The sequence below is a fragment of the Schistocerca americana genome, chromosome 8 (genome assembly GCF_021461395.2).
Source record: "Schistocerca americana isolate TAMUIC-IGC-003095 chromosome 8, iqSchAmer2.1, whole genome shotgun sequence".
Classification (NCBI taxonomy): domain Eukaryota; kingdom Metazoa; phylum Arthropoda; class Insecta; order Orthoptera; family Acrididae; genus Schistocerca; species Schistocerca americana.
The window spans coordinates 491,774,400-491,802,220 of NC_060126.1; the positions used below are offsets into that span (position 1 = coordinate 491,774,400).

The 27,821-nt window shown below is 42.9% G+C and overlaps 1 protein-coding gene across 1 annotated transcript in view; it reads right to left on the reverse strand.

Moving 5' to 3' along the window:
- The window catches only part of LOC124545936 (pacifastin-like protease inhibitor cvp4), a 118,906-nt gene that overhangs the window by 21,061 nt on the left and 70,024 nt on the right, over window positions 1-27,821 (reverse strand). Inside the window, exon 2 of the mRNA XM_047124897.1 lies at window positions 23,216-23,401. Within this exon, the coding sequence (XP_046980853.1) occupies window positions 23,216-23,401 (186 nt within the window). The remainder of the gene's footprint in view (window positions 1-23,215; window positions 23,402-27,821) is intronic.

A 27,821-nucleotide genomic window follows, 5' to 3' on the forward strand; every position in this document is an offset into this window, starting at 1 on the left:
CCGCATATGTCATTAGATAGACCCGAGGCGCGCACTTTTTGTAACAAGCGGCAGTGCGGAACTGAGTCGAACGCCTTTCGAAAGTCGAGAAATATGGCAGCAACCTGGGAGCCGGTATCTAGAGCCTGTTGTATATCATGCACAAAGAGGGCCAGATGTGTCTGGCATGACCGCTGTTTCCTGAAACCATGCTAGTTTCTGCAGATGAGCTTCTCAGAGTCTAGAAAGGTCATTATGTCTTAGCACAAAATATGTTCCATGATTCTACAACAAATCGATGTCAGTGAAATTTGCCGGTAATTGCGTGCATCCGATTTTCTACCCTTTTTGTAGATTGCTGTGACCTGCGCCTTCTTCCAGTCCCGTGGAACTTTCCGCCGTTCCAATGATCTCTGATAGATGACGGAGAAGAATGGTGCTATATTCGTAGCATAGTTAACACAAAATCTTACGGGGATACCATCTGGGCCAGATGCCTTTCTGGCGTCTAAAGATCTTTCTGACTACGATTGACGCTTGCGACAAATTCAGGTCACTGTACAGGTTCTGCTCGTGGTCAAATACAGCAGCGCAACCTGTAGCCTCGGCTAGAATCTGCATTTGTAATCAACCATGCATTTCTCGCAGAGTTTCCATATTTTTGTCTAACACCTGTAGTCGGACATCTATGAGTTTTTCATGAGGTGGGATGCTGCGTCAATCGCGGATTTCCTACTGTCTCCCCGAAGAATAAGAGGACTGTCTAGCAAAATTACAGACCAATGTCCTTAACATCGGTTTGCTGAAAAATTGTACAATATATTCGGAAATCGAATGCATTAAATTCCCTCGAGAAGGGAAGGCCCATGTTCACGAATCAGTACGGTCTTAGAAAGCATCGCTTGTGTCAAACTCAGCTTGCCTTTTTATGGATGAAGGGTAACAGGCAGATTCTATATTTACGGATTTCAGAACATCAATTGACACGGTACCGCAATGCAGATTGTTAACGAAGATACGAGCATACGGAATACGTTCCCAGATATGGGAGTGGCTCGAAGACTTCTTAAGTGATAAAACTCAGTATGTTGTCCTCGACGACGAGTGTTCATCAGAGACAAGGGTATCGTCAGGAATGCCCCAGGGAAGCTGTTATTTTGTATACAGATAAATAATCTGTCAGACAGGGTGGCCGGCCGTCTGTGGTTGTTTGCTGCTAATTCTGTGTTGTACTGGGATGGGTCTAAGATGATTGACTGTAGGATGATAGTAGACAGACAAAATTTCCTAGTTGGTATGATGAATGCAAACAAGCTCCAAATGTGGAAAAATGTAAGTTAATACGGATGAGTGGGAAAAACAAACCCATAATATTTGGATACAACACTTCCTGCTTGACACAGTCACGCCTATTAAATACCTGGGCTAAGCACTGAGAAGCGATATGAAATGGAACGAGCGTCTGAGGACTGGTAGTGAAGGCGAATCGTCGACTTCGGTTTTCTTTTCTTCTGACTTACCTGATGCGGCCCGCCACGAACGTCTCTCCTGTGCCAACCTCTTCATCTCAGAGTTATTTGCTGGATTTGCTCCAATATCTGCCTTCCTCAACAGTTTTTGCGCTCTACAGCAGCCTCTAGTACCATGGAAGTCATTCCCTATGTCTTAACAGGTATCCTATCAACCTGTCCGTTCTTCTTGGCAGTGTTATCCACATATTTCCTTACTCTCCGATTCTGCGCGGGTCCTCCTCATCGCTTATATTATCCGTCCACCTAATTTTCAAAACTGTCTGCAGCACCACATCTCAAATGCTTCGTCACTCTTCTGTTCCAGTTTTCCCATGGTCCACGTTTCACTACCATACGATGCCGCGCTCCAAACGTACACTCCCAGAAATTTCCTATTCACATTAAGGTCTATGATTGATGCTAGTAGACTTCTCTTGGCCAGGAAAGCCCTCTTGCCATTGCTAGTCTGCTTTTGCTGTCCTCTTTGCTCCGTGCTTCATGGGTTATTTTGCTGCCTAGAAAGCAAAATTTCTTAACTTAATCTGCTTCTTGACCACCAATCCTTATATTAAGTACCTCGCTGTTCACATTTCTTACACTACTCATTACTTTCGTCTTTCTTTGATTTACTATCAATCCATGTTCTTTACTCATTACTCTGTTCATTCCATTCAGCAGATCATCTAATTCTTCACTTTCACTCGGGATAGTTATGTCAATGTCATTAGAGAATCGTATCATTGATATCCATTCACCCTGAATTTCAACCCCACTCGAGAACCTATATTTTTTTATTCCATCATTGCTTCTTCGATGTACATATTGGACAGTAGGGGCGAAAGACTACATCCCTGTCTTTCACACTTTTTAATCAAGCGCTTCGTTCTTGGTCGTCTTATTATTCCCTCTTGTCTCTTTTGCCGGCCGAAGTGGCCGTTTGGTTAAAGGCGCTGCAGTCTGGAACCGCAAGACCGCTACGGTCGCCTCGGGCATGGATGTTTGTGATGTCCTTAGGTTAGTTAGGTTTAACTAGTTCTAAGTTCTAGGGGACTAATGACCTCAGCAGTTGAGTCCCATAGTGCTCAGAGCCATTTGAACCATTTGTCTCTTTTACACGTTTTATATTGCCCGTCTCTCCCAATGGCTTACCTCTGTGTTTCTCAGAATTTCTAACATCTTGCATCATTTTACGTTATCGAACACTTTTCCCTCTGTGAGAAACCCTACGAAAGTGTCTTCATCTTCCTTTAGTTTGCTTTCATTATCAACCGATTCGTCAGAATTGCCTCTCTGGTGCCTTTACCTTTCCTACAGCCAAATTGATCGTCATGTAACACATCCTCAATTTTCTTTTCCATTCTTCTGTCAGAAACTTTGATGCATGTGCTGTTAAGCTGAACGTACGATAATTCTTGATTTTTTCAGCGCTTGCAGTCTTCGGAATTTTGTGAATGATATTTTTCAGAAAGTCAGACTCATATACTCTACACACTCGTACATTCTACACACCAACGTGAATGGTCGTTTTGTTGCCACTTTCCCCAATGAGTTTTGAAATTCTGATGGAATGATATCCATCGCTTCTGCCTTATTTGATATTAAGTCCTCCAAAGTTCTTTTCATTTCTGATTCTAACTCTTGATCCCCTATCGCTCTTCTATCACATCAGACAAATCTTCCCCCTCATAGAGACCTTCAGTGTACGCCTTCCAAGCATCCTCTCTCTCGTCTGAAAGTAAGCCTGGAATTTTCACCGCTCTCTTCATGTTACCATCCTTGCTTTTAATTTCACCGGAGATTGTTTTGACTTTCCTAAATGCAGAGCCAGTCTTTCCCACACTCATTTCTTTTTAGATTTCTTCAAATTTTTCGTGCAGCCATTTGTCTTAGCTTCCTATTTATTTTATGTCTCAGTGACGTGTATCTATATTCCTGAACTTCCATGAACCTTTTTTTTTACTTTATTTTTCCATCAGTAAATTGAAGTATTTCTTCTGTAACCCATGGTTACTTCGCATTCACCTTCTTTGTACCTATGTTTTTGTTTCCAAATTCTGTGATTGCCCATTTAAGAGATTTCCATTCCTGTTCAACTATACTGCCTACTGAGCTATTCCTTATTGCTGTACCTGTAGCCTTAGGGAACTTCAAACGTATCTCGTCGTTCCTAATGCTTATTGGGAGATTTATAGGAAAGCGTGGTTCATCTGTAAAGGAAACGACATATAGGACGCTAGTGCGACCTCTTCTTGAATACTGCTTCAGGGTTTGGATTCCGCACCAGGTCCGGTTAAAGGAAGACACCGAAGCAGTTACGAGAGAGGCTGCTAGTTGTGTTACCGGTAGGTTTGTAGAATACTTAAGTGCTACAGCGATTCTTCGGGAACTCGAATGGGAATCCGCGGAGGGAAGGCGACGCTCTTTACGAGAAAGACTATTGAGAAGGTTTAAAGAAAGGCCATTTGAGGCTGGTTGCAGAACGATTCTACTGTCGCCGACATACAGATTGGGTAAAGACCACGAAGATAAGATACGACAAATTAGGGATCATACGAGGCACATTCAAAGCGATTTTTCATCGCTCTGTTTGCGAGTGGCACAGGAAAGGTTCTGACTATACTCTGTTCATCGTAAGAATTAACCTGATGTAAGCAAACATAAGCGCGATGATTGGTCAGAAGCCGTAGCACACGTAAACTAGTGTTGTTCGCTCATGGAAGTAGGTCCTACTTACACTATGTGATCAAAAGTAGCCGGACACCTGGCTGAAAATGACATACAATTTCGTGGCACCCTCCATCGATCATGCTGGAATTCAAAATGGTGTCGGCCCACCCTTAGCCTCGATGACAGCTTCCACTCTCGCAGACATACGTTCAATCAGGTGCTGGAAGGTTTCTTGGGGAATGGCAGCCCATTCTTCACAGAGTGCTCCACTGAGGTGAGGTATCGATGTAGCTAGGTGCGGCCACGCACTAAATCAATGTTCCAAAACATTCTAAAGGTATTCTATAGGATTCAGATCAGGACTCTGTGCAGGCCGCTCCTTTACAGGGATGTTATTGTCGTGTAACCACTCCGCCACAGGCCGTGCATTATGAACACGTGCTCGATCGTGTTGAAAGATGCAATCGCCATCCCGAATTGCTCTTCAACAGGGGAAGCAAGAAGGTGCTTAAAACATCAATGTAGCCCTGTGCCGTGATAGTTCCACGCAAAAAAACACGGGCTGCAAGCCCCCTCCATGAAAAACTCGACCGCACCATAACACCACCGCCTCCGAATTTTACTGTGGCACTACACATGCTGGCAGATGACGTTCAACGGCCATTCGCCATATCCACACCATCCCATCGCATCACCACATTGTGTACCGTGTTTTGTCACTCCACACAAAGTTTGTACACAGTTTAATGGTCCAATGTTTATGCTCTTTACAGCAAGCGAGGCGTCGTTTGGCATTTACGGCGTGATGTATGGCTTATGAGCAGCCGCTTGACCGTATAATACAAGTTTTCTCACCTCCCGCCTAACATTCATAGTACTTGCATTGGATCCTGATGCAGTTTGGAATTCCTGTGAGATGGTCTGGATAGATTTCTGACTAATACACATTACGACCCTCTTCATCTGTCGGCGGTCTCCGTCAGCCAACAGACGAGGTCGGTCTGTACGTTTTTGTGCTGTACGTGTCCCTTCACGTTGCCACTTCACCATCGCATCGTAAACAGTGAACCTAGGGATGTCCAGGAGTGTGGAAATCTCGCGTACAGACGTATGACACAAGTGACACCTATTCACCCGACTACATTCGAAGTCCATGAGTTACGCGGAGCGCCCCATTCTGATCTCTCACGATGTCTAATGACTACTGAGGTCGCTGATATGGAGTACCTGGCAGTATGTGGCAACACAATGCACCTAAGATGAAAAACGTATGTTTTTGGGGGTGTCCGGATACTTTTTATCACATAGTGTATGTATTAGATATATTATTACTAAGTTACATTAAATGAAACTTTAAGGTATTTTAATGCTTTGACTGCCATCAACGTTTTCCTTGATCACGATTTAGCTACGAAGTTTTTATTTCGAAAATCGTGTGCACTCACAGTCTCCGTACCGTCGTGCTCTGACTGTCGCGCTGTTAATACGCAGTGTGAAAATGGCGTAGGCCGCTTTCTGTACCGTAGTGAAACGCGCATGTGGAACACTGTTAAATAGTGCTGAGAAATAGGTTGTTCTTCATGTTTTTCATAAATTTACAAAGAAAATTCTGCTTTGAAGTTTTGCGAGGAACTGTATCTTATATAGTTGAGAAACAAACACTGACTGAATGTACAGCGGAATCGGTAGCGCAGGAGATTGATAACCTTGTGTAGTTCATAGATCAGTGGTTCAAGTTTCGCCATAGTGACTTTTTTCGTTCGATTTAAAATACCTACATATCGTAACTGTAAAATTAATCAGCATTTTTATGAACAATGCACGTCTTCCTATTTCTAATTAGATATTGCACGCTCAGTTCCTGTTTTCATTTCAAAAATAAATTTTTAATCTTCGATATTTTATGAAAGAGTGTTAATAAAAGTTGTACAAATTAAGGAAACGGAACAGTTTAATTTTTAGAGCAAAAATTAAAAACCGAATCCTCTTTATTTGGACTATGTCCATTGTTTTATACGCCAGATGTAGTCTCGCACGAACCAGAGTGGTAAGCGTCGTAGAAACATGAAAATAATCATTTTCACAGCATCGAGCACATTATACAAATGCTGCATTTTTACATTTACCACCGTACCATTACAATACGAACCCAACAGAACTGATCTGGAGCCAAGTTAACGGATTTTGCCCGAGAAATAAAACAACTGTTAAGCTACCGGACGTAATGGAGCTAACGCACGCAGCTTTTTTCAGATGTCGCTGTCGGACGCTGGCGGGATACAGAAAGGCACGTCGTAAAAGAAGTGGAGAAAATGCGGCGCCTGGGTACATTCGTGGATTCGGTTGTTGATCGACTCGTTATCACCGCAGCAGATGTCAGTTCCAGAACTGAAATGTATTTCTCAGATTTGGATAAGGAAGGCACCAAGAGATTACCAGACGACTGGCTGTAATTAGTACCGTCAGTATTTAACACTACGGTGAAATTCCGTCAGTATGCTTTTGCGCCACACATAGCTCGCTCAGAAAAATTATCCTGCGTTTAACATACAATTTTCATCATTCTTATTGGTAATTTGAATACTACGCAAGGTGAGAACGAGAGCATTTTGTGCTTTCCGTCTGGTCAGCTTAGAAGCGTGTGGTAGTGCTGCAGTTTTGCCGAATACTATTTCATTCTCTTTAAAAATTAAATGACTTTCGAAGCTATACTGTTTCTTTGCTCATCTCTTTTTACGTCTGAACTGCAACTGGTCACATCAACGCAAATTATGGCTGGGCAGTGCTGTCTAAGTTTAATGCGCCGGTAAAGCTGTTGTCCTACATCTACATCTACATCTACATGGACACTCTGCAAATCACATTTAAGTGCCTGGCAGAGGTTTCATCGAACCACAATTCTCTATTATTCCAATCTCTTATAGCGCGCGGAAAGAATGAACACCTAAATCTTTCCGTACGAGCTCTGATTTCCCTTATTTTATGGTGGTGATTCTTTCTCCCTATGTACGTCGGTGTCAACAAAACATTTTCGCATTCAGAGGAGAAAGTTGGTGATTGGAATTTCGTGAGAAGATTCCGTCGCAACGAAAAACGCCTTTCTTTTAATGATTTCCAGCCAAAATCCTGCAACATTTCTGTCACACTCTCTCCCATATTTCGCGATAATACAAAACGTGCTGCCCTTCTTTGAACTTTTTCGATGTACTCCGTCAGTCCTATCTGGTAAGGATCCCACACCGCGCAGCAGCATTCTAAAAGAGGACGGACAAGCGTAGTGTAGGCAGTCTCCTTAGTAGGTCTGTTAACATTTTCTAAGTGTCCTGCCAATAAAACGCACCCTTTGGTTAGCCCTCCCCACAACATTTTCTATGTGTTCTTTCCAATTTAAGTTGTTCGTAATTGTAATACCTAGGTATTTTGTTGAATTTACGGCTTTTAGAATAGACTGATTTATCGTGTAACCGAAGTTTAACGAGTTCCTTTTAGCACTCATTTGGATGACCTCACACTTTTCGTTATTTAGGGTCAACGGCCACTTTTCGCACCATTCAGATATCTTTTATAAATCGTTTTGCAGTTTCTTTTGATCTTCTGATTACTTTACTAGTCGATAAACGACAGCGTCATCTACAAACTACCGAAGACGGCTGCTCAGATTGTCTCCCAAATCGTTTATATAGATAAGGAACAGCAAAGGTCCTATAACACTATCTTGGGGATCGCCTGAAATTACTTCTGTTTTACTCGATGACGTGATGACTGGGTGTTGTGTGATGTCCTTAGGTTAGTTAGGTTTAAGTAGTTCTAAGTTCTCGGGGACTGATGACCATAGATGTTGAGTCCCGTAGTGCTCAGAGCCATTTTACTCGATGACTTTCCGTCAATTACTACGAACTGTGACCTCTCTGACAGGAAATTACATATCCAGTCACATAACTGAGACGATATTCCATAAGCACGCAATTTCACTACGAGCTGCTTGTGTGGGACAGTATCAAAAGCCTTCCGGAAATCAAGGAATACGGAATCGATCTGAAATCCGTTGTCAATGGCACTCAGCACTTCATATGAATAAAGAGCTAGTTGTGTTTCACAGGGACGATGTTTTCTAAACCCATGTTGATTGTGCATCAATAGACCGTTTCCTTCGAGGTAATTCATAATGTTCGAACACATTATATGTTCTAAAATCCTGCTGCATATCGACGTTAACGATATGGGCCTGTAATTTAGAGGATTACTCCTACTACCTTTCTTGCATATTGGTGTAACCTGTGCAACTTTCCAGTCTTTGGGTTCGGATCTTTCGTCGAGCGAACGGTTGTATATGATTGTTAAGTATGGAGCTAATGCATCAGCATATTCGGAAAGGAACCCAATTGGTATACAGTCTGGACCAGAAGACTTGCTTTTATTAAGTGACTTGAGCTACCTCACTATTCCGAGGATATTTACTTTTACGTTACTCATGTTGTCAGCTGTTCTCGATTCGAAATCTGAAATATTTACTTCGTCTTCTTTTGTGAAGGCATTTCGGAAGGCTGTGTTTAGTAACTCTGCTTTGGCAGCACCGTCTTCAATAGTATCTACATTGCTATCGTGCAGAGAAGGCATTGATTGTTTCTTGCAGCTAACATATTGCATTATCGCTCAGCCTACGTGCGTGTAACACGGCATAAAACGCATCCTTATGATCGTACCTGACTGTACTGGACATAGCTTGGCTTTCGATCCATGTGAAGACTGAAGCAAACGCAGAGAAATAGAAGTGTAATGTTTACACCAGGTTTATTACTAGGGATGTTCGGAAAGTAAGGAATGATAGGTCGCGAAATGGAAACCATAGTGAAAATCAGAACTGTTTTATTTGCAACGGTTAGCTACAACTTCCAGCTACTTCTCTACACAGTCGCCGCTCAGACCTACACATCTGCCGTTGCGTTGTACCAACTTTTCAATTCCCTCGTTATACAGGTTGGTCCATTGGTCGTGACTAGGCCAAATATCTCACGAAATAAGCGTCAAACGAAAAAACTACAAAGAACGAAACTTGTCTAGCTTGAAGAGGGAACCCAGGTGGCGCTATGATTGGCCCGCTAGATGGCGTGCCATAGGTCAAACAGATATCAACTGCGTTTTTTTTAAAATAGGAAACCCCATTTTTTATTAAATATTCGTGTAGTACGTAAAGAAATTTGAATGTTTTAGTTGGACCACTCATTTCGCTTTGTGATAGATGCCGCTGTAATAGTCACAAACATATGGCGCACAATTTTAGACGAACAGTTGGTAACAGGTAGGTTTGTTAAATTAAAATACAGAACGTAGATACGTTTGAACATTTTATTTCGGTTGTTCCAATGAGATACATGTACATTTGTGAACTTTTCATTTCTGAGAACGCATGCTGTTACAGCGTGATTACCTGTAAATTCCGCATTAATGCAATAAATGCTAAAAATGATGTCCGTCAACCTCAATGCATTTGGCAATACGTGTAACGACATTCCTTTCAACAGCGAGTTGTTCGCCTTCCGTAATGTTCACAAATGCATTGACAATGCGCTGACGCATGTTGTCAGGCGTTGTCGGTGGATCACGATAGCAAATATCCTTCAATTTTCCCCACAGAAAGAAATCCGGGGACGTCAGATCCGGTGAACGTGTGGGCCACAGTATGGTGCTTCGACGACCAATTAACCTGTCAATAAATATGCTACTCAATACCGCTTTAACCGCACGCGAGCTATGTGCCAGACATCCATCATGCTGGAAGTACATCGTCATTCAGTCATGTAGTCAAACTCCTTGTAGTAACATGGGTAGAACATTACGTAGGAAATCAGCATACATTGCGCCATTTAGATTGCCATCGATAAAATGGGGACCAACTATCTTTCTTCCCATAATGCCGCACCATACATAAACCCGCCAAGGTCGGTGATGTTCCAATTGTCGCAGCCATCGTGGATTTTCCGTTGCCCAATAGTGCATACTATGCCAGTTTACGTTACCGCTGATGGTGAATGACGCTTCGCGCTAAGCAGAACGTGTGCAAAAAATCTGTCATCGTCCCGTAATTTCGCTTGTGCCCAGTGGCAGAACTGTACGCGACGCTCAACGTCGTCACCATGCAAGTCCCGATGCATAGAAATATGGTACGGGTGCAATCGATGTTGTTGTAGCATTCTCAACACCGACGTTTTGCAGATTACCGATCTCGCGCAATTTGTCTGCTACTGATGTGCGGATTAGCCGCGACAGCAGCTAAAACACCTACTTGGGCATCATCATTTGTTGCAGGTCGTGGTTGACGTTTCGCATGTGGCTGAACACGTCCTGTTTCCTTAAATAAGGTAACTACCCGGCGAACGGTGCGGACACTTGGATGATGTCGTCCATGATTCCGAACAGCATACACAGCACACGCCCGTTGGGTATTTTGACCACAATAGCCATACATCAACACGATATCGACCTTTTCCGCAATTGGTAAACGGTCCATTTTAACACGGGTAATGTATCACGAAGCAAATATCTTCCGCACTGGCGGATCTGACGTCCCCGGATATCTTTCTGTGCGGAAAGTTGAAGGATAGTTGCTATCGAGATCCACCGACAACGCCTGACAACATGCGTCAGCGCATTCTCAATGCATGTTCGAACATTACTGAAGGCGAACTACTCGCTGTTGAGAGGAATGTCGTTACACGTATTGGCAAATGCATTGAGGTTGACGGACAACATTTTGAGCATTTATTGCATTAATGCGGAATTTACAGGTAATCACGCTGTAACAGCATGCGTTCTCAGAAATGATAAGTTCACAAATGTACATGTATGACATTGGAACAACCGAAATAAAATATTCAAACGTACCTACGTTCTGTATTTTAATTTAAAAACCTACCTGTTACCAACCGTTCGTCTAAAATTGTGAGCCACATTTTTGTGACTATTACAGCGCCATCTATCACAAAGCGAAAAAAGTGGTCCAACTAAAAGATTCATATTTCTTCACGTACTACACGAATATGTAATAAAAACTGGGGGTTCCTATTTTAAAAAACGCAGTTGATTTCCGTTCGACCTATGGCAACGCCATCTAGCGGGCCAACTATAGCGACATCTGGCTTCCCCCTTGAAGCTAGACAAGTTTCGTTCTTTGTAGTTATTTCGTTTGACGCTTATTTCGTGAGATATTTGGCCCGGTCACGATCAATGGACCACCCTGTAGAAGACAGCTACCAGTGCTTTCGACAATTTTCTTCTTTGGACTGTAGCTCATTGTCTGTGTCAAAATATTGTCTTCATAGCCATCGGTTCATTTGAACAGAGATGAACCTCAGGGGTAGCCAATTACGGGCTGTATTGTGGGTGATAAACATGTCCCATCGAAAATACTGCAGGAGCATCTTCATTGCCCCTGCAGAGTGCGACCGAGAACTGTCGTGTAGAACGAACCGCATGACACTTATCTTACGTGGATTGCATAGCTTCAGGCGAAATCTTTCGCCAGGCCCTCATACTCGGCGGTAGACGCTAATTTCTGGCCCTATTTACGTTCTCACTGTGAGCTAAGAACTGAAAAGAGCGACGTGATGCGATCGACGGGCGTACTAGACACAGTGCCCAACTCATTTGTGCAAAGCTTCATCAGATTTTCACTGTATTTTCCATTTCGCGACCTGTCGTTCCTTACTTTCCGAATAACCCTCGTATTATGATGCCGCAGGGCACTGTCGTAGGACCGCTGCTATTCACAATATACATAAATGACCTTGTGGATGACATCGGAAGTTCACTGAGGCTTTTTGCGGATGATGCTGTGGTATATCGAGAGGTTGTAACAATGGAAATTTGTACTGAAATGCAGGAGGATCTGCAGCGAATTGACGCATGGTGCAGAGAATGGCAATTGAATCTCGATGTAGACAAGTGTAATGTGCTGCGAATATATAGAAAGAAAGATCCTTTATTATTTAGCTACAATATAACAGGCCAGCAACTGGAAGCATTTAGGACGGCCGGGATGGCCGAGCGGTTCTAGGCGGTACAGTCTGGAACCGCGCGACCGCTACGTCGCAGGATCGAATCCGGGGGCATGGATGTGTGTGATGCCCTTAGGTTAGTTAGGTTTAAGTAGTTCTGAGTTCTAGGGGACTGATGACCTCAGAAGTTAAGTCCCATAGTGCTCAGAGCCATTTGAACCATTTGAAGCAGTTAAGTCCATAAATTATCTGGCAGCAGGCATTAGGAGTGATTTGAAATGGAATGATCATATAAAGTTGATCGTCGGTAAAGCAGATGCCAGACTGAGATTCGTTGGAAGAATGCTAAGGAAATGCAGTCCGAAAACAAAGGAAGTGGGTTACAGTACGCTTGTTCGCCCACTGCTTGAATACTGCTCACCAGTGTGGGATCCGTTCCAGATAGGATCGATAGAAGAGATAGAGAAGATCCAACGGAGAGCTGTGCGGGTCGTTACAGGATCACTTAGTAATCGCGAAAGCGCTATGGAGATGATAGATAAACTCCAGTGGAAGACTCTGCAGGAGAGACGCTCAGTAGCTCGGTACGGGCTTTTGTTGAAGTTTCGAGAACATACCTTCACCGAGGTGTCAAGCAGTATATTGCTCTCTCCTACGTACATGTCGCGAAGAGACCGTGAGGATAAAATCAGAGAGATTAGAGCGCACACAGAGGCATACCGACAATCCTTCTTTCCACGAACAATAGGAGACTGGAATAGAAGGGAGAACCGATGGAGGTACTCAAGGTACCATCGGCCACACACCGTCAGGTGGCTCGCGGGGTATGGATGTAGATGTAGATGATGAACAGAGTAGAGCAGTGGCACGGGGTACCCTCAGCCGCGCCGATAGGTCCGCAGTCCGTCTCGCCGGGGCCGGGCCGTGTTACGTCAGCAGCGCGTCCCCCCAGGCCACAGTAACGCGCCTCAATTGGCGGTCATTGCCGGCGGCGGTCAGGCAGAGGTGCGACTGGGTGACCGCCCGGTGACGCACGAGAGCCAGCGGCCGCTGCCGATGCTGCCGCAGGAGTGAGCCTCTCCTCATGCTGACAGCAGTTTCTCGAAAACGCTCCGGCACTGCTTTCGATTTGAGCGTTCGAATGCACACGAAATACGAGGTTTGTCCCGAAAATACGTATAAAAAGTTGAATAATAACTTTATTTTACAATTATTCGGGTATTGCAATATGGTCTTCTTCAAAGTACTCGCCCTGAGACGCGATACACCTCTGCCAACGCCGTTTCCACTGTTGATAGCATTGCTGAAAGTCTTCAGTTGTGATGTTGTTCAGTTGCCGTGTCGCTTTCGCCGTGATGGCTTCCACATCTCCCAAGTGCCGCCCCCGAAGCACCATTTTGCATTTCGGGAACATGAAGAAGTCACACGGGGCTAAATCGGGTGAATAAGGCGGGTGGTCTGTCACGGTGATTGAGCTTCGGGCCAAAAACTCCCCCTTTTGCCAACTCCGGTCGAACTCGGGACACACAAGCTCTGAGACGTGTGAGAACTTCAACGTAAAAATTTCCTGTCGCTCTCTGGCCGGGAGGGACAAATTCCTTGTGAACAATGCCCCTAGAATCAAAGAAATCAATCAACATTGTCTTCACGTTGGACCTTGATATTTTGTTCTCGGTTCTCCTGCTAGTTTCCATTCCTTGCTTTGAGATTTGAGCTGCACATCGAATTCGTAAAAATCAGGACTCGTCTCCAGAGATGACTCATTCGAGAAAGTCCCCTCGTTCCTCTGATTCCAACCAATCCTCACAGCACTCGACCCTCTTTGCTTTCTGTTCTGGCGTCAAGGGCTTCGGTACGATTTTCGCACACAATTTCCTCATTTCAAGTTTTTGTGTCACGATTTCGTGAACGATTGTTTTGGGGACTGACAGATCGTCAGAAATCATTCTGACTGTCAATCTACGGTCTTTAAGAACACAAGCCCGAATTCGTTCAACATTTGCATCGGAACTCGATGTCGACAGGCGTCCTGGGCGAGGGTCACCGTTCACTTCTTCTCGGCCATCCCGGAACCTTTTTAACCACTTGTTCACGGTTGGTTCCTTCAGAGAATTGTCTCCGTAAACCTGTGTCAAACATTCAAAAATCTCAAGGCCATTCTTGCCTACCTTTGCAAGAAACTTGATGTTGACGCGCTGATCCTCAATCAGAGAGAGCTCCATGCTGACGGCAGGTCAACAAGTTGCCGCACGCTCCCGCCTTCACGCAGAGTGCTCTGACTCGAACTGAGCGTTGATGGGATTGATTACAGCAGTAGTCAAACGTGGCGGTGACTGCAACTTGTAACATAAAGACATTATTCAACTTTTATACGATTTTTCCGGACAAACTTCGTCCATGGAATCTACCATCAATTCAAAATAATTGTTAGTGGATTCTGCGACGTACCTACACCATCCTCCATAAGTTTGGAAGCACCACGATGCGGAGCAGGGTGGGAGCGACCTGTGTGAGGTGTTGGTTAGGATATAGAAAAATATTCTCAAACAACTACTAATAATGACACAGTATTGTACAGAATATTACTGTATACGTTGTGTCATCAGTCCTGAGACTGGTTTGATGCAGCTCTCCATGCTGCTCTATCCTGTGCACGGTTCTTCGTCTCCAAGTACCTACTGCAACCTACATCCTTCTGAATCTGTTTAGTGTATTCATCTCTTGGTCTCCCTCTACGATTTTTACCCTCCACACTGCCATCCAACAATAAATTGGTGATCCCTTGATGTCTCAGAACATGTCCTACCAACCGTCCCTTCTTCTAATGAAGTTGTGCCACAAACTCCTCTTCTCCCCAATCGTATTCAATACCTCCTCATTAGTTATGTGATCTACCCATCTAATCTGCAGCATTCTTCTGTAGCACCACATTTCGAAAGCTTCGATTCTCTTCTTGTCCAAACTATTTATCGTCCACGTTTCACTTCCGTACATGGCTACACTCTATATAAATAGTTTCAGAAACGACTTCCTGACACTTAAATCTATATTCGATATTAACAATTTCCTCTTCGTCAGAAACCCTTTCCTTGCCATTGACAGTCTACATTTTATATCCTCTCTACTTCGACCATCGTGAGCAATTTTGCTCCCCATATAGCAAAACTCCTTTACTACTTTAAGTGTCTCATTTCCTAATCTAATTCCCTTAGCGTCACCAGACTTAATTCGACTACATTCCATTATCCTCGTTTTGTTTTTGTTGATGTTCATCTTATATCCTCCTTTCAAGACACTGCACATTCCGTTCAACTGCTCTTCTAAGTCCTTTGCTGTCTCTGACAGAATTACAATGTCATCGGTGAACCTCAAAGTTTTTATTTCTTCTCTATAGATTTTAATACCTACTCCGAAGTTTTCTTTTGTTTCCTCTACTGCTTGCTCAATATACAGATCGAATAACATCGGAGATAGGCTACAACCCTGTCTCACTCCCTTCCCAACCACTGCTTCCCTTTCATGCCCCTCGACTCATAACTGCCATCTAGTTTCTGTACAAATTGTAAGTAGCATTTCGCTCTCTGTATTTTACCCCTGCCACCTCACATAATGGAATACGCTGATATTGCTTCGTTTTATACAAAGTGACTCTGCCGGCTTGAGTGGCCGTGCGGTTCTAGGCGCTACAGTCTGGAACTGAGCGACCGCTACGGTCGCAGGTTCGACTCCTGCCTCGGGTATGGATGTGTGTGATGTCCTGAGGTTAGTTAGGTTTAATTAGTTCTAAGTTCTAGGTGACTGATGACCTCAGAAGTTAAGTCGCGTAGTGCTCAGAGCCATTTGAACCAAAGTGACTTTACCTGCCCAAGCAGATCCAACAAACACTCCAGGTGGCTCCAGTAGTAGGCACGACTTTGTAAAGGTACGTTGTTTACAGTTCTGTTCCGTTCGCACAAAGGAAGGACACGCCGCAAAAGTGGATAATACAAGCAGCGAAAATAACAGAAAACTGTCTCAGAGTGTCAGACTGCTTTCGACTGTCACTCAGTTATTTTGTGTTTATTCAGCGCTAGTGCACTCAGTTCAAACGTGTGGCCCGTGAGTACCGGGAAACAGTTAAGAATCTGGACCACTTACCATATTAAACTCCACAAATAATCCAGCTTTGTCAACGTCAGTGTAAACAAAAACGCGAGACTTAATCGAGTAACGTCTGGGTGGCAACTAAAGCAGCCAGTAAGAGGTCACTGTGTATAAATTAGCACAGTACGTCCTGGACAAGGCAAGTAAATTAGATCAGCCCTTCCCCTCATTGTGATAGCGACGGAGCGTCGGGTCCAAGTGCCATTACGAATGTATTTCATTGAAAAACTTTCGCATTTCAACAGCAATTTTAATTAGTGTGATATGTAGTCAGACTGTTGTATTCTGACCTCTCGTTCATCAGCGAGTACAATCCGAAATTTGTTTCTCCTGTTTCTTTAATCTGAAAATAACTCTCGCATCATTATACAAGCGGGCCTGTGTGGCCGAGTGGTTCTAGGCGCTTCAGTCTGGAACTGCGCGACCGCTACGGTCGCAGGTTCGAATCCTGTCTCGGGCATGGATGTGTGTGATGTCCTTAGGTTAAAAATGGTTCAAAGGGCTCTGAGCACTATGGGACTTAACTTCTGAGGTCATCAGTCCCCTAGAACTTAGAACTACTTAAACCTAACTAACCTAAGGACATCACACACACCCATGCCCGAGGCAGGATTTGAACCTGCGACCGTAGCGGTCGCGCAGTTCCAGACTGAAGCGCCTAGAGCCGCTCGGCCACATCGGCCGACCCCTTAGGTTAGTTAGGTTTAAGTAGTTCTAAGTTCTAGAGGACTGATGACCTCAGATGTTAAGTCCACTAGTGCTCAGAGCCATTTGAACCTTTTTTTTTTTTTTTTTTCATTATACAAGGGCAGGTTTCTTAGCCACTTGCGGGTATTACTTTGTAAAGTCGTTGAATGGTGCAGAGTCAAATGCGTTTTTTGAACAAAATTAACTCTCTGAAGTTTTACGAGTCACTCATACTCAAACATGGATACTATCTCCGGTAAATTTTTATAAATAAAAAATTACGTATCAATTAAAGTCATTAGCATCTGTGCAAGTGGTATTTTCTTGAACATCAATTGACAATTGAATAAAATTTTCTTTGAAAATTCTTCCAAGAGGGGAAAATATTCGATCTTTTCATCTTTTGCATAGTCTATCAAAAATATTAATTCTCTTCACAGAACTTCCCCTCACGTTGAATGTCGTTTCCGTTCTTCTCTGCAGTACTCTATTGTCTTCCTCAAGATTTCTAAAGTTTTCGAGAACATACGCACATTTCATTGGCCAACGCTCTCTATGTAAAACCATCGACTTTTCAACGATAGGAACAATGCATTCATCTACATCTTCAGGCTTTCCTATTCTTTGCACTTCACTCTGGGACATCTTGACTGCTTGGACTAGACTCATTGTAATTTAGATTTTCTTTTGTTTCTGCCACCTCAAAACGCAATCTGTGCTGTTACAATGGGGCGCTGTTTCCAGTATTCTTTTTGTAAGCTGATTAATAGTCTAATTACTTAAAGACCTGGCTGCTACACAGTAAGTTATGTGTACTTCCATGTGGTTAGAGGCTCAAAATAAAGTGCTGAGGGCGTTGTGGCTCTAGTTCCACAGGTCCAGTATATGGCATAGTGATAGAATATTGTCTTATTTTGTTTACTACGATTCTTTATTCTTCTCTTTAACAGTTTTTGTAGATGTTTGCTTTTATTATCAGCATTATTACTAGCTGAAAAATATCATAAATCCTAAACGTTTTACCACTCTCATGTTATGAAGCCCAATGCGTTAATACGCCTCTGAATGGGCACTCTTCCCTTCACAAACTTTTTCGGTAAAAGTACCGCCTCAGATGCATGTTTCTTCCATTTCACAAAAAGATCTGAAATAAGGGTCACTGATAGGTAAATAATATGGTAAATAATAACAGCAGAGCTAAGGATTCAAACCATTCTTAGTACCTTTACTTTCTCTACCATTAACTAAAGAATACTATGTGATCGACATTGTATTGATAACCTGGTTTTTGTTCTTTTTCGGTGACGCGGAATTACGTATGACAGACTGGATATGGTACAATGAGAACTGACACCTCAACATGTTAAGTTCGCACCTAGGCAACAGATACCTGCAATGTTCCACCCAAATTTGGTATTTAAATGAACTGCGACCGTTTACACACAAATGAATGCGCTTGTAACGTATCTAAGAAATTGTTTTACTGTAAAAAAGACATTGTAAAATATTTATAATGTAATGGAGGCCTTGGTACACACTGTTCCTACGGCGTGTAGAGGTAATATTAATGATATTTTCTGTATGATTCAAAATGGTTCAAATGGCTCTAAGCACTGTGGGACTTAAAAAAAAAACATCTTAGGTCATCAGTCCCCTATTCTTAGAACTACTTAAACCCAACTAACCTAAGGACATCAAACATATCCATTCCCGAGGCAGGATTCGAACCTGCGACTGTAGAAGTAGCGCGGTTCCGGACTGAAGCGCCTAGAACCGCTCGGCCACAACGGCCGGCTCTGTATGAAATATTAGTAATTTTGTGATGATGTATTGTTTAGTGAATGTCACTAACACTTTTGTTTGAATAATTTTGGTTGGAAAGAGCAAGAAGTTTTCGAATTTAGCTATGAAGGACCTGATTTTATATGTATACCTGTCCATTTGACCTTACGGGCATAGTTTGTAGTGTAAATTTAATGCCAACTGAAAGTTTTTATTGCGGTTCTGCAATTATTATTGCTTTAAATATCATTTCCAAGAAGATAATGAGAAATTTAAGTACTTTGCGTACCAGTTTGAACTACTATGAAGAAATAGTACATTAAAAAATTCGATCTTTTTTTTTCATAAGAAGGCGTTATGTTTTAAATTAGTTAACAGTAAGAAAACTGTGGTAATTTTGTTATCTCAGTTAGCTTAACAGACATCAGATATTTTTATCAGTTTTCACTTATAAAGGACAATTGAAAATTAACATATTAATCTTGCAAAAAAAGAACGACAAAAGATATTTCTTTATTGTGTGGGAGAGAAATACGTTTGCTGTTAGATGCCAATGATTCAAGTCTGAACTGCGCCATATTTTGATGAACGTAAATGAAAAAATGAAATAAGATCGAGTTGACCACCACTACTACAGGTGGTTGAAGGGAACTAGCGGACGCTAATGTAAACTGACAGTCTCATCATAACTTTTAAAAACTGTGAAAATTGCTGAATATTTCAGCACAAGTGTTCCAGTATCTACTGGCCTTACTTAACGATGTCTGACTTCGAATATTTCATCACTAGTTGTAATAGTAACCAGAGATATGCAGATAAACAAATTTCTTCAATAGACGTTCCAAAAGGATAGCTCACTAAACCAAAAAAAAACAAACAGATACTGTATTTTTATTCTTTTATCAGTTTTTCCTACCAACATAACAGCTTATTTAAATATGGAAATCAGATAATTTTGAATGTGGTTTGAGGTTTTGTAAAAGATTTATCTTTTATGTTTTATGAAAGATTAGACAAAGCGTTACTGTTGAAAGCTCTTCCTCTGCTGTTGCTGCCTTTTCTGCCCCTATATACAACCAACTGTTTGTGCGTCATGAAGAAATTTTTCTCTGTCTAGAGTGGCCACAAAAAGTGTTCGTACCGTATATTTTCAGTTCGGAAACCAAGGTGTCTTGTCAGCAGGGGCGTAGACGAGTATATGATGAGAGTAATGTAGAGATTTTGAACAAGATGGCAATGTGCCGTTAGATGGAAGAAAATTGCATGATCTCACAATAGGTTAAGTACATTCTTGCCCACTCACGAAATTATTTTAATCGAACGGGAAGTATAGTAACTAGCTTGTTTCTTGTTTACCAGAACGGAAGAGAATGGGCTGGCAGCAATGCATTTCCGGTCTTGAGCTTGATTTATAAAAATATAAAAACACAGCATAAACAAGGCGAAACGGTAATATAGGAATAGTTTGTAAAATTATTGAAGAGTATGATTGTACATTGAAGACAAAATGATTATTGAGTTACAAATAAAAAAGTTCGTAGTAAATTTTACAAGAAGTAAGAATTACTTCGCTATTCTAAGTTGTGAACCGCACTGGAAAAAGAAAACTGGGAGCTAGACATGGTATGTTGATGGAGTTGGTGGATAGAATCACCGGAAGAGTAAATAGCAAGAGATATGGTACTTGGAATAGTGGTGTCTAAAATGGAGGCCAGACAATAGTTATGCAGAAACGGAAAGTAGAAGGGTACATAAAATGACAAAGGATAGGAAAGAATGTGTTAGATTGTGTAGGAAGGATAAATGTCAGGATGGATTTTGTAGCTTAGAAGGGGAACCTGTGGAAGTTACAATGGATGCCGAGGGTGCCCAGATATGGTCGTAGGGTTGGTTTGGTATTGACAAGACAGCGTTTATGGTTTGGTTATTAGTAGAGGGGGTGGCAGTACGGTCAAGGAAGAATGAAGATTTTAAATGGCAATGAGGAGGGAGAGGAACTGGACGACTTGGTAAGGGATCCGAGTGGGGGAGAGAGAGCGGACGTTGTAAGGAAGTGGAGTGCGTGGCGCTCGAATATTTTATGGTTTTAGGGAACAAAAGAAAAATTCGGAGTAGGTATTAAAATCCATGGAGAAGAAATAAAAAGTTTGAGGATCGCCGATGGCACTGTAATTCTGTCAGAGACAGTATAGGACTTGGTACAGCAGTTGAACGCAATGGAGAGTGTCTTGAAAGGAGAATATAAGATGAACATCAACAAAAGCAAAACTAGGATAATGGAAAGTAGTCGAATTAAGTCGTGTGATGCGGAGGGAATTAGATTAGGAAATGAGACACTTAAAGTAGTAAAGGAGCTTTGCTATTTCGGGAGCAAAATAACTGATGATGGTCGAAATAGAGAGGATATAAACTGTAGACTGGCAATGGCAAGGAAAGCGTTTCTGAAGAAGAGAAATTTGTTAATATCGAGTATAGATTTAAGTATCAGGAAGTCGTTTCTGAAAGTATTTGTATGGAGTGTAGCTATGTATGGAAGTGAAACGTTTACGATAAATAGTCTGAACATGAAGAGAATAGAAGCTTTCGAAATGTGGTGTTATAGATGAATGCTGAAGATTAGATGGGTAGCTCACATAACTAAGGAGGAGGTATTGAATAGAATTGGGAAGAAGAGATGTTTGTGGCACAACTTGACTATAAGATGAGATCGGCTGGTAGGACATGTTCTGAGGCATCAAGGGATCACCAATTTAGTATTGGAGGGCGGCGTGGAGGGTAAAAATCGTAGAGGGAGACCAAGAGATAATAATGAGCGTATTGCATTGGTGGCCGGGAGACCCCTCGCGGGGCGGTTCGGCCGCCGCTCCACAAATTCTTTAACGCTACTACGGCGACTTGCGAGTGAATGAGGATGAAATGATTACGAAAGACACCCAACACCCAGTCATCTCGAGGCAGAGAAAATCCCTGACCCCGCCGGGAATCTAACCCGGAACCCCGTGCGCAGGAAACGAGAACGCTACCGCAAGACCTCGAGCCCCGGACAGTAAGAGATGAATACACCAAACAGATTCAGAAGGATGTAGGTTGCAGTAGGTACTGGGAGATGAAGAAGCCTGCACGAGATAGAGTAGCATGGAGAGCTGCATCAAACCAGTCTCAGGACTGAAGATCACAACAACAGTAATATCTGAGTAGAATGGAATTCCACCTGTCGTTGGCATAGTCGAGAGTGGGTCAGATCAATGGTGAGTATATGAGCACAATGGTGCACGCATCCAATCCATGTTTCTAGCAGTTAGAAGTTTCAGACCATTGTAGGGATTCTGTTGGATGGTTATTAGTGCGATTGACATAGCATGTAATGTCCGAGGCTTACAAGGAGACGGCACGACGGTAGGGTCGGGGATTTGTCCGAAACTTTGTGTGGTGAAGGAGGACCCCTAACATCTCACATGGTTAAAATATTAGGACGCACTACCCGGAAAACCCGGGAAAAAATCTATTCAAGGTTTCTTAGGTGCCGTATGAGTATAAAATGTTAGCGCATTGCCGAGGCGCAGTCTGGCCTAGATGTTTAGGGCTCGGACTCTTACGCTAGAGGTCTCGGGTTCGGTTCCTTCTCCGGCACTTTTTTTCCTTCTGTTTCATTTTCTTTTGTTATTCCACCAATTATTCAGAAAGTTTCTCAAACCTACATTATCTTTAACAAATTAGTTACATTATTGAGTAACAATTATTTTCTTTTTGTCCAACAACACAATTCATGGCGATGGGTTCTCCATTTTTCATTGTAAAGTATATGAGGGGAAACATTGGGTTTTTAATCAGAATAGCAAAGTCGATTGGGAAACACATAATAATTATAAACAAGAACCGCAGTGGTAATTATCGTAAAAACAAACAAAGCAATAGTTTTTGCGACATCTTGCGCAACATATGAAATCGGATTTTTTACAGTCACAGGGCGTTTGCAATAAATCTGTACAAAAACATGTCCCATTAACATTTACGAAAATGTTTTGAATTTCTGATAATTTTGAGGCAAACCAGGAATATTGAATCACGTCTCAGAATATTGGTGACGATAACTGATGGTGAATTAAAGAATGAATTTTTATACAGTCTTCCCGGGAATTAATTTCACGATTCTCCTGTAACAATGGCTGCAATTTTGCGAGCAACAGAAGAAAAGAAATGTGCGAAAGCAGGAATCGAACTAGAGACCTCTGGCATAATGGTCCGAACGCTAACCATATAGGCCAAACGGCGACTCAGCAGTGGACTAACATTTTATACTCATACAGCACCTAAGAAACTTTGGATCGATTTTTCTCGGGATTTTCCGAGTAGTGCGTCCTAATATTTTAACCACGTGAGGTGTTAGGGGTCCTCTTTCACCACATGAGCCGACAGTTGGGGCACGGTCGCGCCCTGGGAGGCGGTCCTCACCCCTCCTGAAGCGGCGATGCGCGGCGGCTGCGGCGGCGGCGGGCGTCGGCAGGTGGCAGAGTCTGGTGGTGCAGGTAGCTCGGCTGCGTAGGCCGCTGCCGGGGCACACGCAGTAGTTGCACGCCCGCCGGAACACCTTCCCGGGCCGGCACGTCTCCTCGTAGGCGCCGAGCGCGTTGCCCGCCACTGTAGACACACACAAGTCACCGTGTCACATCTGTGAAATGGACGCAGCCGCTGCACGTCTTACTGGGCAGCTGGTGGACGCCCCCACCCCAATGGGCACAGGCACCTCATCAAGCTACATCTACAAAAGGGGTGCCACCACTGCATATCTTACTGGGCATCTGCCAGACCCCCCACTGTCACAAACAATTCACCAAGCCACATCTAGAAAATGGGTACAGCTGCTGCACCTCTTACTGAGTACCTGTCAGATTCCCCCCTCCCCCACTGTGCACTCACAACTCGCCAAGAAACATCTACATCTGTGCTACGATAAAAAAAACATGACGTACGAATAAATGTTAAGCGTGAAACTTCGTGGCAGATTGAAACTGTGTACCGGACCGAGACTCGAACTCGTGACCTTTTCCTTTCGCGGGCAAGTGCTCTACCAACTGAGCTGCCCAAGCACGACTCACGCCCCATCCTCACAGCTTTACTTCTGCCGGTACCTCGTCTCCTACATTCCGAATTTTACAGAAGCTCTCCTGCGAACCTTGTGGAACTAGCACTCCAGAAAGAAATGATATTGGGGAGTTATGGCTTAGCCACAGCCTAGGGGATGTTTCCAGAATGAGGTTATCACTCTGCAGTGGAGTGTGCGCTGATACGAAATTTAATGGCAGATTAAAACTGTGTGCCGGACTGAGACTCGAACTCGGGACCTTTGCCTTTCGCGTGCAAGTGCTCTACCAACCGAGCTGCCCAAGCACGACTCACACCCCATCCTCACAGCTTTACTTCTGCCAGTACCTCGTATCCTACCTTCCAAACCTTACAGTTCCTCTCCTGCTAACCTTGCAGAACTAGCACTCCTGAAACAAAGGAGCACTTGCCCGCGAAAGGCAAAGGTCCCGAGTTCGAGTCTCGGTCTGGCACACAGTTTCAATCTGCCACGAAGTTTCATATCAGCACACACTCCGCTGCAGAGTGAAAATCTCATTCTGGAAACATCCCCTAAGCTGTGGCTAAGCCATGTCTCCCCAATATCCTATCTTTCAGGCGTGCTAGTCCTGCAAGGTTCGCAGGAGAGCTTCTGTAAAGTTTGGAAGGTAGGAGACGAGGTACTGGCAGAAGTAAAGCTGTGATGATGGGCCGTGCGTCGTGCTTCGGTAGCTCAGTTGGTAGAGCACTTGCCCGCGAAAGGCAAAGGTCCCGAGTTCGAGTCTCGGTCCGGCACACAGTTTCAATCTGCCACGAAGTTTCATATCAGCACACACTCTGCTGCAGAGTGAAAATCTCATTCTGGAAACATCCCCTAGGCTGTGGCTAAGCCATGTCTCCCCAATATCCTATCTTTCAGGAGTGGTAGTCCTGCAAGGTTCGCAGGAGAGCTTCTGTAAAGTTTGGAAGGTAGGAGACGAGGTACTGGCAGAAGTAAAGCTGCGATGATGGGCCGTGAGTCGTGCTTCGGTAGCTCAGTTGGTAGAGCACTTGCCCGCGAAAGGAAAAGGTCACGAGTTCGAGTCTCGGTCCGGCACACAGTATTAATCTGTCACGAAGTTTCATATGAGCGCACACTCCGCTGCAGAGTGAAAATCTCATTCTGGAATGTTAAGCGTATTTCGTAAGAAATAAATTTCAGGACCATAGCAAGGAGATTTCAGAGAACAAAAACCAATCTCAGTACTTTGTGAAGAATATTGCAAATTTTTAAACTGGCATAACCAAGAGAAGCACCGTGTAAATGAACATACACTGACGATCTAAGTAGTTACGACCACTTACTTAATAACGTGTTGGTCCATCTTTACAACGCGCTACAGCAGTGATTACACAGGGCATGGAATCGACAAGTCCTTGACAGATTTCTAGAGTTATGAGGCATCAGATGTTTATGCAAGGTTAAACAATTCATATACGTATTACAGGCCAGTGGTTTGTGAGCGTGAACTGCTGCCTGATAGCGTCGCAAGCGTGCTTCGTCAGTTTGAGATTAGGTGAATTTGGTGGAAAAGTCATCAACTTCATTATCACTCTCCTCAAATCAGTGTAGCGACGTTCAGGCTTTCTGACACTGTCAGTTATCCTCTAGGAAGATTCCATCCCTGTCATCACAGACATGAAGCTACGCCGGTGACTACATTAATGTTCAAGCAGCCCAGAGCTGTATAACTCACACATGTTCCTGGGGCGAACTCTGTTTTTACATATTTTTGTAAAAGCCAAAGTCGCTTGATTTTTAAGACCTTTATTCCAATTACTAGTCTTTTAACGTAGTTACACTTTGTTGTCAAAATGTCAACGACACATGTATGTGAAAATACACGCAATGTGTAATGCCAGTCTGAAGACGACAGCACGATTCCGTCGAAACTAGTAATTGGAATGAAGCGATCTTGGCTTTCCCAAAATATGTATACGAGGGTTAGTACTTAAATAGTGGCAACTATTTATTCACAACCGATACTAAGGAGTTACATGTCTGCACCTGCTGGAAACGGGTTCTACACAACGCTGGTGACTACTTTGAAGGACAGTAACAGGTGCAAACATGTAGCTCTTTTGCATCGGTCGTGAATAAATAGTTGCCACTATTTAAGTTCCGAACCTCGTATATATACCACAAAACTGTCATGGTGGCTTCGATTACTGCAACAGATCCCTCTGAAGCTGAGATGAATCTCTCCCATCATGTGATACTGCCTTCACACCAGCCTGTGCCTTTGGTGCCGTGCTTGTCGTGAGTAGCAGTTCACAGAAGTTTCAGCATATCTGAAAACAACGATCAACCTGGTGTAACAAGAAACGTGAATCATCCGACCAGGCGACAGGTTTCCATTCGTTCATGGTTCAATCACGATGATGCTGTGCCCACTGCAATTGTAACTGAAATGTCGATGGACCAACACTGGAAAACACAGGGACCATCTTCTGCCGAGCAAGATGTTCAATGATGTGCGGTGAATGGTGTGATCCAAAACACTTGTGCCTCTCTACAATCTCATCCGATCTACCACAGGACACCTCTGGCCTGCTTTACGGAGTAGGCACCTTCAACACGTTGTCGCTAGGCCTGGTCTCACTGTCGCTGCACAACTTTCCTTAGACACCAAGACAGTTGCAAGCGAACAGCCAACCCATTTCGCTATTTCCAAGAAGCTCATTCCCAGGTGTTGGGCCGTAACTATCTACCATTTATCAAAGTCGCTTATTTCAGTGGATTCCCCAGTTTACACAATAACCCATATTGTCACTATAATGGTTCCCCATTCGTCTCTACTACGCATATATGCTGGTCTATTATAGGTGCAAATGAAACGGATAAGTAGGGGACAATGAAACAAGCAAATAGCCCTAATAAACATGGGGACGATAGCTATCATCTCAGAAAGTATCTGTATCTGTTTTTTTGTTGCCTTATGAAGTCTTCTACATTTTTGTATTGTGCAAATATTTGTCAGAACATTACCCAGCATATGAATGCAGCGTGAACACCTCGTATATTGACATACTTGTGTCATTATTTAATGAACTGTTCACCATTTTGCCAGTAGTTTCATTTATATGTTGATTACAAATGCTATTAATAATCGATTCTAGATACATACATACATACATTAATCCTTGCTCCATAGATCATGAATACGACATTTCGCAATGATGTGGAATGTGTCACTTTGAGATAAGTTTTCTTTACACAAAATCGTTGAAAATTTTTTTTTACAGTTACTGCTTCATATCTAAGAATTCATCTATTGAGTAGCAGGAGTTGTCATTCAGAAATTCTTTTAATTTGCTTTTAAATGTTGGTTGACTATCTGTCAGACTTTTTATACTATTTGGCAAATGACCAAAGATTTTTGTGGCAGCATAATTCACCCTTCTGCGCCACAGTGAGATTTAATCCAGGATAGTAAATATCATCCTTTCTTCTAGCGTTGTAGCTATGCACTTCGCTGTTATTTTTGAATTGGGTTGGGTTATTAATGACAAATTATGTCATGAATATATCAATTGCGAAGGTGCTGTGAATAACCCGAGTTCCTCAAGTAAATGTGAGCAAGGTGATCTTGGGTGGGCTCCAGCTGCTATTCTGATTACAAGCTTTTGTGCAATGAATACTTTCTCTCTTAATGACGAATTTCCTCAAAATGTAATGCCATATGAAAGCATTGAATGAAAATAGGCATAGTAGGCTAATTTACTGACATGTTTATCACCAAAATTTGCAATAACCATAATAGCATAAGTAGTATAACCTAACCGTTTCAGCAGATCATCGATGTGTTTCTTGCAATTCAATTTCTCATCAGTGCACACACCCAGAAATTTTGAGTATTCTAGCTTAGCAACAGACTTCCGTTTATCGTCTATATTCATCAATGGTGATATGCCATTTACTGTACAGAATTGCATAAAATGTGTTTTCTCAAAATTT